Source organism: Mizuhopecten yessoensis, unplaced genomic scaffold, assembly GCF_002113885.1.
Source record: "Mizuhopecten yessoensis strain PY_sf001 unplaced genomic scaffold, ASM211388v2 scaffold5325, whole genome shotgun sequence".
NCBI classification, from domain to species: domain Eukaryota; kingdom Metazoa; phylum Mollusca; class Bivalvia; order Pectinida; family Pectinidae; genus Mizuhopecten; species Mizuhopecten yessoensis.
In genome coordinates, this window is record NW_018405992.1 from 655987 (window position 1) to 669166 (window position 13180).

Consider the following 13180-nt stretch of genomic DNA (forward strand, 5'->3'; position numbering starts at 1 on the left):
CATTGGGGCAACATTTACGATGTGCAAGTGTCNTAAAATTGTTCCAGATTGTTCTATAATTTTCAAGTACAGTTTCCTGTTTATACATTAAAGATGAATATGTCCAGTACATTAACACACGAGTAGAATGGTAAAGCTAACCATGCTTGACAACTTGAGACACCCTGCACCCTGTTAGCAGGCAGCTAGCTACCTGCTGTGGGTCAAGGGTCGCCGCCGCCGGTACCAGTAGTGTTGCAAACACTTTTTACCGTCTTTTAGAATATGGACTAGTCAAAATCGGTCACATTTGGACGAAATATTAAATTCTAGGGTTGAAAGCATATCTCCAAATCATTCTGTGTCGTGTTTGTTTTGTAACATCTGTCAAGTTCGAAGGCCAACCGGACACAAGGCTCTATCACTACGCTAATTGGAGACGAGACATTTTGTTTCGTTTACTGGTTCGTAATATTTCCCTATAAACTTTCAAACAAAGTGTACACACAAGAAAATGGAAGAATTTTACACATCTCTGTTACTCGTCAAAGTATTTCGGCTTCACCTGATTGACATCGCATTACGTAATGNTATCACTACGCTAATTGGAGACGAGACATTTTGTTTCGTTTACTGGTTCGTAATATTTCCCTATAAACTTTCAAACAAAGTGTACACACAAGAAAATGGAAGAATTTTACACATCTCCGTTACTCGTCAAAGTATTTCGGCTTCACCTGATTGACATCGCATTACGTAATGTACATCAACAGCGCCACCTGTAACTAGGTCGTCGAAAGCAGCTGATTTTCTTTCGTGAATTTATGCAACCTTCTGACTTCGAATACGAAATAGAGCAAGAATGGTTGGTGCAAATAGCTGACCATCCAAAACACTGTGTGCTGCTTAAACAACTGAAAGATAGCCTCGTGTTACTCAGAGACGTTAGTTATTGTTACCTTACATAATTGTTTTATTCCGACCGATTTCCACCCGATAATCTGACGTGAACGTAAATGATATTTTTTCGGACGTACCACGTTCTACTACTATATTGTATTGCATGAAATAGTCGTGCAAACAGCATATAAATATAGCATTCGGGCATCCTGGACTGTCAGTGCTATTCAATGTACAGTACAATAGTTAGCTGCCGATCGACAAGTTAATCCCCAACGCTCATCCGCGCGGGGTGGGCGGCCCCCCGCGACTTTGCTCAGGTGATTTCTCGGTGGGGCTTTAATCCCCTTCGCCTGCGCGGGGTTTCAGTACCAAATCACCTTAAGTGTACTGTACTAGGAATAACGTAATAATATAACTTATTGAACAGTTATTATGATTATTTTCAAGTGAAAAGTTACCCTTGGACAAATACACAAGCTACTATTGTTAAATAATCCTACTAACAATTAATTCCTTTCATACCATAATTTTTACCTCATCTAAGCCGTTACTGATACATGTGGCAAAACAGGAAATATTTCTATGCATCTGTTGGTCGCATGTTATCAGCAGACCAGAACCATTCTTCTCACCCAAATGATGATTGGTGACAAGATAAGATGACCATGTTAACAATGACTTACTTTTGAATTTCATCTTCTACCTGAGGAACGTTTTGTTGACTTGGATCAAGGACTTTGGCTGTAGCGCTGCCGAAGTCACACAGCACGTAATGACTACTGTCAGCTATAAGTATATTCTCCACCTGTTAATACACAATTCACCAAATGTTAAATGGAACAAGAAATAGAGAAGTCTTACAAATCTGTCTCAAAATGTTGATTTGTCTTATAGAACCAACCTAACTAAGGCTTCTATCTGATAGGAAAGTACAAAACTGAAGGTGTATGTAATACCTTACCGATCTGAACATGTAAGAGTGACAAACAAAATCAAATCTATGGGCGGGAGCATACAGTATATTCGGGACCTTTCCCCCAGTCAAATCTATTTATGCCCAGGGTAAATTTCACCCTTGCAGATGTGATTGTTATAGAGTTTTCCGTGTACAGTTCATATAGCGTCTATAAGTGAGCAGAGAGGGGGGTGTCATTAATGTGTACACTGTTCATTAAGTAACCTATAACCGGCTGGTAAACAAAGAATCAATGTCACTTCAATCTACAAACTGACAAAGGTAACATTGCTGTTTTGCTTAATGTGGCTGGAAACTGACTCTTTTACATTTTAATTTGATCTTGAGTTCACCAACTTGATCAAACTATGCTGATGTTGGGCTTCACAAACTGCAGTGAATAGAAAGAAATCAATAGCCTCAAGCTTAAGCAATGTTTAAAAATATGCTATTGATCACTTATGTATTATGACTTAAAAGTCAGGACTCGCAGTGTCGACAGTATTTCTTTTGATTTTTTTTTCAACACNAAGTTGTTCTACGTTCTATTTTTACTTTCTGTTAATCAGATGTATGTGAAATTTTCTATTCCTCTAAAAATAACGAGAATTCAACAATATGTGTACCATTTCCAGAGAAGTGAGTGACTACTTTTTAAATACAGAAATTAGTGAAAAACGATCTCTGGAATATTTCATAAACTCTTTTTCAAAATTATGTTACGGACAATTAGATCTTTATATAGACATCGTACAACTCTGATCGTAGACCAGTGACCATTGCAATTCTTACCAGGTTAATTTTCCGCGTTAATTGCCTTCTCAAAAAAAGTCCGGTTATATAAATAATGAAACTAGTTATCGTACCGAGTACGTATTGTTAGTATTATATAAGAAATGCTTGTATTGCAGTTCTCTTTAAAATCGCCATTCCTGTACAAAATATACAGCCCAAGGCGAAAAGTTGGTACCAAGAGTTTCACACCTGTTTGGAGGGGGGTGGGGGGTATATTGTATTGCCGTCCAGGTAGGGAACTTTCCATTGTATCAAAATAGTTTGATTGGCAAGTGTTAAACACAGGTGAGAGAAACTATGGTTTCAAGTTAATTGCTTAATTGCTTTTATGATAAGTGTAGCGGAAGTAGTGGGGGGTGCGAGGCCCAGCTGGGGGTTGGCCTCCCAAAGGTAAGTTTTTGAATTCAAGGTCTCTGCATCAAATTCCCGTGTTTTCTGGAAATTTGGGAATTAGATTTAAGCAGACGTAATTTATGTCTCTGATTTTAATTTTGGAAAAAAAAGTTAGAAAACGTATTTATTGCGATTATTGCGATTTATCTTTTAAATTTTACTTTACTTGCGCAAGAAAGGTTTGAAATACACGTATATTAAATATGTTTTTACTCATCAAAATTATGTGAAGCATATAGCTAGAAAGCTACGCGCCTGCACTATGAAAATAACAATAATAAACTAAGACATGAGATTGCAGCAAGATTTGTTCTTCAACTTCTTGCGTAATTGTCAGTAGCAAGGTCACAGTTCACCTCATCAAATGATCTGGTAGGCTTGTCCAATATTTGAGACACTAACGTCCTTTTTTACTAGCCAAAACAATAACCGGCGCTTGGACTCTTCTTACTGTTATACCTAAAATTGTTCCAGATTGTTCTATAATTTTCAAGTACTNTACCTTTAAATCTCTGTGTATTATGGGAGTCTGACAGTGACCTACCTGGTCCAGTATACATACCTTTAAATCTCTGTGTATTATGGGAGTCTGACAGTGACCTACCTGGTCCAGTATACATACCTTTAAATCTCTGTGTATTATGGGAGTCTGACAGTGACCTACCTGGTCCAGTATACATACCTTTAAATCTCTGTGTATTATGGGAGTCTGACAGTGACCTACCTGGTCCAGTATACATACCTTTAAATCTCTGTGTATTATGGGAGTCTGACAGTGACCTACCTGGTCCAGTATACATACCTTTAAATCTCTGTGTATTATGGGAGTCTGACAGTGACCTACCTGGTCCAGTATACATACCTTTAAATCTCTGTGTATTATGGGAGTCTGACAGTGACCTACCTGGTCCAGTATACATACCTTTAAATCTCTGTGTATTATGGGAGTCTGACAGTGACCTACCTGGTCCAGTATACATACCTTTAAATCTCTGTGTATTATGGGAGTCTGACAGTGACCTACCTGGTCCAGTATACATACCTTTAAATCTCTGTGTATTATGGGAGTCTGACAGTGACCTACCTGGTCCAGTATACATACCTTTAAATCTCTGTGTATTATGGGAGTCTGACAGTGACCTACCTGGTCCAGTATACATACCTTTAAATCTCTGTGTATTATGGGAGTCTGACAGTGACCTACCTGGTCCAGTATACATACCTTTAAATCTCTGTGTATTATGGGAGTCTGACAGTGACCTACCTGGTCCAGTATACATACCTTTAAATCTCTGTGTATTATGGGAGTCTGACAGTGACCTACCTGGTCCAGTATACATACCTTTAAATCTCTGTGTATTATGGGAGTCTGACAGTGACCTACCTGGTCCAGTATACATACCTTTAAATCTCTGTGTATTATGGGAGTCTGACAGTGACCTACCTGGTCCAGTATACATACCTTTAAATCTCTGTGTATTATGGGAGTCTGACAGTGACCTACCTGGTCCAGTATACATACCTTTAAATCTCTGTGTATTATGGGAGTCTGACAGTGACCTACCTGGTCCAGTATACATACCTTTAAATCTCTGTGTATTATGGGAGTCTGACAGTGACCTACCTGGTCCAGTATACATACCTTTAAATCTCTGTGTATTATGGGAGTCTGACAGTGACCTACCTGGTCCAGTATACATACCTTTAAATCTCTGTGTATTATGGGAGTCTGACAGTGACCTACCTGGTCCAGTATACATACCTTTAAATCTCTGTGTATTATGGGAGTCTGACAGTGACCTACCTGGTCCAGTATACATACCTTTAAATCTCTGTGTATTATGGGAGTCTGACAGTGACCTACCTGGTCCAGTATACATACCTTTAAATCTCTGTGTATTATGGGAGTCTGACAGTGACCTACCTGGTCCAGTATACATACCTTTAAATCTCTGTGTATTATGGGAGTCTGACAGTGACCTACCTGGTCCAGTATACATACCTTTAAATCTCTGTGTATTATGGGAGTCTGACAGTGACCTACCTGGTCCAGTATACATACCTTTAAATCTCTGTGTATTATGGGAGTCTGACAGTGACCTACCTGGTCCAGTATACATACCTTTAAATCTCTGTGTATTATGGGAGTCTGACAGTGACCTACCTGGTCCAGTATACATACCTTTAAATCTCTGTGTATTATGGGAGTCTGACAGTGACCTACCTGGTCCAGTATACATACCTTTAAATCTCTGTGTATTATGGGAGTCTGACAGTGACCTACCTGGTCCAGTATACATACCTTTAAATCTCTGTGTATTATGGGAGTCTGACAGTGACCTACCTGGTCCAGTATACATACCTTTAAATCTCTGTGTATTATGGGAGTCTGACAGTGACCTACCTGGTCCAGTATACATACCTTTAAATCTCTGTGTATTATGGGAGTCTGACAGTGACCTACCTGGTCCAGTATACATACCTTTAAATCTCTGTGTATTATGGGAGTCTGACAGTGACCTACCTGGTCCAGTATACATACCTTTAAATCTCTGTGTATTATGGGAGTCTGACAGTGACCTACCTGGTCCAGTATACATACCTTTAAATCTCTGTGTATTATGGGAGTCTGACAGTGACCTACCTGGTCCAGTATACATACCTTTAAATCTCTGTGTATTATGGGAGTCTGACAGTGACCTACCTGGTCCAGTATACATACCTTTAAATCTCTGTGTATTATGGGAGTCTGACAGTGACCTACCTGGTCCAGTATACATACCTTTAAATCTCTGTGTATTATGGGAGTCTGACAGTGACCTACCTGGTCCAGTATACATACCTTTAAATCTCTGTGTATTATGGGAGTCTGACAGTGACCTACCTGGTCCAGTATACATACCTTTAAATCTCTGTGTATTATGGGAGTCTGACAGTGACCTACCTGGTCCAGTATACATACCTTTAAATCTCTGTGTATTATGGGAGTCTGACAGTGACCTACCTGGTCCAGTATACATACCTTTAAATCTCTGTGTATTATGGGAGTCTGACAGTGACCTACCTGGTCCAGTATACATACCTTTAAATCTCTGTGTATTATGGGAGTCTGACAGTGACCTACCTGGTCCAGTATACATACCTTTAAATCTCTGTGTATTATGGGAGTCTGACAGTGACCTACCTGGTCCAGTATACATACCTTTAAATCTCTGTGTATTATGGGAGTCTGACAGTGACCTACCTGGTCCAGTATACATACCTTTAAATCTCTGTGTATTATGGGAGTCTGACAGTGACCTACCTGGTCCAGTATACATACCTTTAAATCTCTGTGTATTATGGGAGTCTGACAGTGACCTACCTGGTCCAGTATACATACCTTTAAATCTCTGTGTATTATGGGAGTCTGACAGTGACCTACCTGGTCCAGTATACATACCTTTAAATCTCTGTGTATTATGGGAGTCTGACAGTGACCTACCTGGTCCAGTATACATACCTTTAAATCTCTGTGTATTATGGGAGTCTGACAGTGACCTACCTGGTCCAGTATACATACCTTTAAATCTCTGTGTATTATGGGAGTCTGACAGTGACCTACCTGGTCCAGTATACATACCTTTAAATCTCTGTGTATTATGGGAGTCTGACAGTGACCTACCTGGTCCAGTATACATACCTTTAAATCTCTGTGTATTATGGGAGTCTGACAGTGACCTACCTGGTCCAGTATACATACCTTTAAATCTCTGTGTATTATGGGAGTCTGACAGTGACCTACCTGGTCCAGTATACATACCTTTAAATCTCTGTGTATTATGGGAGTCTGACAGTGACCTACCTGGTCCAGTATACATACCTTTAAATCTCTGTGTATTATGGGAGTCTGACAGTGACCTACCTGGTCCAGTATACATACCTTTAAATCTCTGTGTATTATGGGAGTCTGACAGTGACCTACCTGGTCCAGTATACATACCTTTAAATCTCTGTGTATTATGGGAGTCTGACAGTGACCTACCTGGTCCAGTATACATACCTTTAAATCTCTGTGTATTATGGGAGTCTGACAGTGACCTACCTGGTCCAGTATACATACCTTTAAATCTCTGTGTATTATGGGAGTCTGACAGTGACCTACCTGGTCCAGTATACATACCTTTAAATCTCTGTGTATTATGGGAGTCTGACAGTGACCTACCTGGTCCAGTATACATACCTTTAAATCTCTGTGTATTATGGGAGTCTGACAGTGACCTACCTGGTCCAGTATACATACCTTTAAATCTCTGTGTATTATGGGAGTCTGACAGTGACCTACCTGGTCCAGTATACATACCTTTAAATCTCTGTGTATTATGGGAGTCTGACAGTGACCTACCTGGTCCAGTATACATACCTTTAAATCTCTGTGTATTATGGGAGTCTGACAGTGACCTACCTGGTCCAGTATACATACCTTTAAATCTCTGTGTATTATGGGAGTCTGACAGTGACCTACCTGGTCCAGTATACATACCTTTAAATCTCTGTGTATTATGGGAGTCTGACAGTGACCTACCTGGTCCAGTATACATACCTTTAAATCTCTGTGTATTATGGGAGTCTGACAGTGACCTACCTGGTCCAGTATACATACCTTTAAATCTCTGTGTATTATGGGAGTCTGACAGTGACCTACCTGGTCCAGTATACATACCTTTAAATCTCTGTGTATTATGGGAGTCTGACAGTGACCTACCTGGTCCAGTATACATACCTTTAAATCTCTGTGTATTATGGGAGTCTGACAGTGACCTACCTGGTCCAGTATACATACCTTTAAATCTCTGTGTATTATGGGAGTCTGACAGTGACCTACCTGGTCCAGTATACATACCTTTAAATCTCTGTGTATTATGGGAGTCTGACAGTGACCTACCTGGTCCAGTATACATACCTTTAAATCTCTGTGTATTATGGGAGTCTGACAGTGACCTACCTGGTCCAGTATACATACCTTTAAATCTCTGTGTATTATGGGAGTCTGACAGTGACCTACCTGGTCCAGTATACATACCTTTAAATCTCTGTGTATTATGGGAGTCTGACAGTGACCTACCTGGTCCAGTATACATACCTTTAAATCTCTGTGTATTATGGGAGTCTGACAGTGACCTACCTGGTCCAGTATACATACCTTTAAATCTCTGTGTATTATGGGAGTCTGACAGTGACCTACCTGGTCCAGTATACATACCTTTAAATCTCTGTGTATTATGGGAGTCTGACAGTGACCTACCTGGTCCAGTATACATACCTTTAAATCTCTGTGTATTATGGGAGTCTGACAGTGGTGCAGTCTGGCTACTGCTTCACACACATCACAGAATATCCGCAAAACTTCTTTTTCCGAAAATCCAACATTCAATCTGTCATTCATTAATTGTATAACATGACCTACAAAGATGATATGAAATCTGTAAGTTTATCATTCATAAAGTAACGTCACACACTAAATTGGAACCTTGTTCATCATTCATATAGTAAAGTCACAGTGGAACCTTGTTGATCATTCATTAAGTAACGCCACACACTAAAGTGGAACCTTGTTAATCATTCATAAAGTAACGCCACAGTCGAACCCTGTTGATCATTCATAAAGTAACGGCACACACTAAAGTGGAAGCTTATTAATCATTCATAAAGTACAGCCACACACTATAGTGGAAACTTGTTGATCATTCATAAAGTAACGGCACACACTAAAGTGGAACATTGTTAATCATTCATAAAGTACCGCCACACACTAAAGTGGAACCTTGTTGATCATTCATAAAGTAAAGCCACACACTATAGTGGAACCTTGTTGATCATTCATAAAGTAACGCCACACACTAAAGTGGAACCTTGTTAATCATTCATAAAGTAACGTCACACACTAAAGTGGAACCTTGTTAATCATTCATAAAGTACTGCCACACACTAAAGTGGCACCTTGTTAATCATTCATAAAATAACGCCACAGTGGAACCTTGTTGATCATTCATAAAGTAACGCCACACACTAAAGTGGCACCTTGTTAATCATTCATAAAATAACGCCACAGTGGAACCTTGTTGATCATTCATAAAGTAACGACACACACTAAAGTGGAACCTTGTTAATCATTCATAAAGTAACGCCATACACTAAAGTGGAACCTTGTTAATCATTCATAAAGTACCGCCACACACTATAGTGGAACCTTGTTAATCATTCATAAAGTAACGCCACACACTAAAGTGGAACCTTGTTAATCATTCATAAAGTAACGCCACACACTAAAGTGGAACCTTGTTAATCATTCATAAAGTAACGCCACACACTAAAGTGGAACCTTGTTAATCATTCATAAAGTAACGCCACACACTAAAGTGGAACCTTGTTAATCATTCATAAAGTAACGCCACACACTAAAGTGGAACCTTGTTAATCATTCATAAAGTAACGCCACACACTAAAGTGGAACCTTGTTAATCATTCATAAAGTAACGCCACACACTAAAGTGGAACCTTGTTAATCATTCATAAAGTAACGCCACACACTAAAGTGGAACCTTGTTAATCATTCATAAAGTAACGCCACACACTAAAGTGGAACCTTGTTAATCATTCATAAAGTAACGCCACACACTATAGTGGAACCTTGTTAATTAGTTGAACATTTAATCCTAAATTTTATTTCAGCATTTTCCAACATCAATAATTAAGAAAAGCAAAACAACAACAAAAAACTACTCAACAGGGAGAGATTGGGTCTTCATGTACATCCTAATGCTGATATTGGACTTTATAATGATCATTTCATGTATTACATAGAACACAGAAAAGTTTATCCACACATGGTGTATGCATTAAAATCAAAATAAATAACCACTTTATTTTCTGAATTCTACAGAGAGGTTCATGGTCATATTTCAGGATGAGACAATTACATACAATACAATGTCCTCGGTTACAAAAGATTTCAATGTTCAGACAATCCCATATTGTCTAGGTGTCCATATAATTTATCTTTATCTTTTATTTTCTACCTTTTTAGCTCTCTTAAAAACAGGTTTCAATGCACGAAATTAAGCCAAGGATAGATTTTGAATAGGATTTAATGAGATATCGTGGATGCAGGCATTGCTGCCTCTATATGAACATCAATTAAATGTGCTAAACATAAAATCTAGTCTATTTATGAGAGGCTGTATGTGTCAACCTATTTCAACACATGATCTTTCCAGAAATTGTCAACTTTTTCTCAAAATCATATTGTACTACAGGTCTTTGTAATGTGATGTCCTAGTCAGTGTAAAAAAATAAAAAAATTCAAACATGATTATTATTCCTCATCGATTTTACAGCATGTCTGATTGGTTTAAACACATCACATGACAGGATTATAAAACATCGCTCCTCCCTCACGCGATCCATTTTCCCTGTCGAGTATCCCTCTTGGAACCCCTCATACATTATCGGACGAGTTGTCTCTCTTTGTTATACTCTCTAACGCCCGATGTGTTGCGGACGACATCACAAACATCAACAATGGCTGCGAACGTGAGATTCCACCTCCCAAAAGCTGAAGACATTGAAGGGCTATTATTGTTGTTTCATTTGATGTAAAATCAAAACACTGACATTGTACAATGATAGGTATTTGTAGTATATATATGCTACCTGACCTAATGAAATAAAGGCGAACAGGTCAGTCACAGTTATTGCCCTGGTGTGAGAGAGACCTGAAGAGTTGTTCCCCATCGACAAATCATGTTTCCCTTGGGCTTCGCCCTCGGGAAACATGATTTATCTCGGGGAAACAACCCTTCAGGTCTCCCTCACACCAGGGCAATAAGTGTATAATGTGATCAGTCAACTAAACTCACCTCTACAATATTGCATTAAAATCATCACCTCGTACACCCGATTGGTTGTTACTGTAATACTGGAATCTACATACTTAATGATATTCTTATGGCCCGATAATGTTTTCTGCAAAGAATAAACATGTAAGCATGTCAAAGTGCAAATCTCAAAGGATATCAATTATTACATTTTTTATCTGTGAAGTGTGAAGTCTAAGTTTTTATGGTGTATGTGAATTAAAAACAGACAGATGCATTTACTATGAAAAACAGGAACAAATCCTCATATTTTGTGTTAAAGGCATGGCATAGCAAATGAAATAGGATACTTGATTCTTCATGATCATCTATTATACTTTTACCAGAGGGATGAATTATTTTCCTTTTTCTTTCCTCATGCTTCTTATTCACAAAAAGTATAGAAGTACCCTGGTATCTAAGTATTCACCTTACTAGATGAAATACAACTGTAAGGCCTAATCCCTTACCTACATGAATGGTGATGAAGATTTAACTTCGTCTATATTTACACAATAAGATAAATTTTACTGGGTAGCCTATATTCATCCTATAAGATGGAATTTCACATTAATGGAAATATTGGTATTCTGTCAAACTCGTGAAATATATATGGTATTTAACGGGAAATCANACGAAAACGGATAGCAATAGGTCACTTGAGCTAAAGCTCAGGTGACCTAAAAATGTATGTTATATAATATTTTCCATATTATCAAAACGAAAGGATAACCAAGATAACATTTCCATAACAGACTATTTTGACTAAATCTTAGTGCTAAAGCCTGGCTTCAATGACTGCCATGTGATATGATCAGTAGGCTATGTATATAGCTGACACAACTCACCGCTATGTGTATTTCTCTCTTACACACAGTCAGGTCCTGGTCATTGTTTACAAACAGACGCTTCAGGGCATAGTGGTTACCATTCTGAGCCTTCACCAGGAACACAATAGCAAATCCGCCTGCAAACAGCATTACAATCATTAAATTGAAAATTTAAGCAGAACTCTCACAAAATGTTTATCTGTATGCAAGTATACATGCCAAATGGGTGAGAGAAATGCAACAATTATTCAAATTAAATGTCCTGGATTTATTTCAAACAAAAAAAGAGGCCTGTATCGCTCACCTGTTTCTTTTGTTACATGCAACTGACATATAGGTAACTTAAGACCATTTGGTAACTAGAACACAAGACATTTTAACATCTCTTAAACGGTTCTGACGGTTCTGAAGATATTGTTGTTTGAAACTTAAAATTTTAATTTTAAAGCTTTTAACCAAAGTTGACATTTGAATCCCGATTTGCACTTAAAGTTGACCTTTGACCTCATTACTGTAATGAAGAAAACAATTCACACAGCTGGTCTACATAACAAACCTAAGTATCATGACTAGTCCAAATGGTTCTTAGGATATTGTTGTTTGAAGTTTTTAACATATTTGACCCCTGTGACCTTGAAAGTAGGTCAAGGTTGCCGGACGCCACCGTACGGCATAAGCTCACATGGCCCTTCGGGCAAGGTGAGCTAATAAAACACAATTTGGAATTGATTCATATAAAGTTTCTAATTCTCTTCTTTTCCAAACCAAATCCATTCCAAAAGATTATGTTAGCAAAGAAATTAGACACAGAGCTGCATGTGTAGAATTCAAGCATGAATCCCCACAGTCATCAGTAATACACGAACCAATCCAGGATTTGCGGACAAAATAGTTTTTCTTTATCAATGGAAATTTAGAGATTAACAAGGATACTTTCTGCCTTAAACACTTATCTAGTTCTACCTAGGGAGATGGTTGACACTTGTGTAAAAGTGTTGTTTGTAATGTTTATGTTGTTGGTTTCTATCAGTGTGTAACTTTGTTGGTATTTAAAACAAGAGATCCCAGAGGGATTTTGGCGCCCACCTTTGTACCATCTTCATTAGTTCTTTGACAGTTCGATCTTTTCTCTTCTTTCCTCTCATCTGTTTGATCGAGTCATGTTAACAGTAAATGCACCTTGAGGCAACTTTTGATCTAAACTTAATACTGATGTGTATGAAAGCCAACCTTCAAAGTGAGTTTGTCATTTCACATATTTACTAGTACAGTACTTAATGTGAAAGAAATAGAATCGATCATTGCAATATGAGAAAGATCTGTTTAGTTCTTCTTTTATTCCATTTTGTTTTTATGATCAGTCTCAAAATATAACATACACAACGAGGGATCAAGGGGAACCTACATTTAAAATTTGAGAAAGATCCCTC

At 38.3% G+C, this 13180-nt stretch overlaps 1 protein-coding gene across 4 annotated transcripts in view; it reads right to left on the reverse strand.

Moving 5' to 3' along the window:
• The window catches only part of LOC110450570 (AP2-associated protein kinase 1-like), a 72688-nt gene that overhangs the window by 34981 nt on the left and 24527 nt on the right, over positions 1-13180 (reverse strand). For all 4 annotated transcript variants that reach the window (XR_002462988.1, XM_021498169.1, XM_021498166.1 and 1 more), the window contains exons 2-5: positions 11769-11887; positions 10924-11029; positions 8328-8467; positions 1566-1687 (exon numbers count right to left, since the gene is read on the reverse strand). Coding sequence is in view for 3 of the 4 variants with exons in the window: in XM_021498169.1 (XP_021353844.1) it covers positions 1566-1687; positions 8328-8467; positions 10924-11029; positions 11769-11887 (487 nt within the window). In the remaining variant the exon portion in view is untranslated. The remainder of the gene's footprint in view (positions 1-1565; positions 1688-8327; positions 8468-10923; positions 11030-11768; positions 11888-13180) is intronic.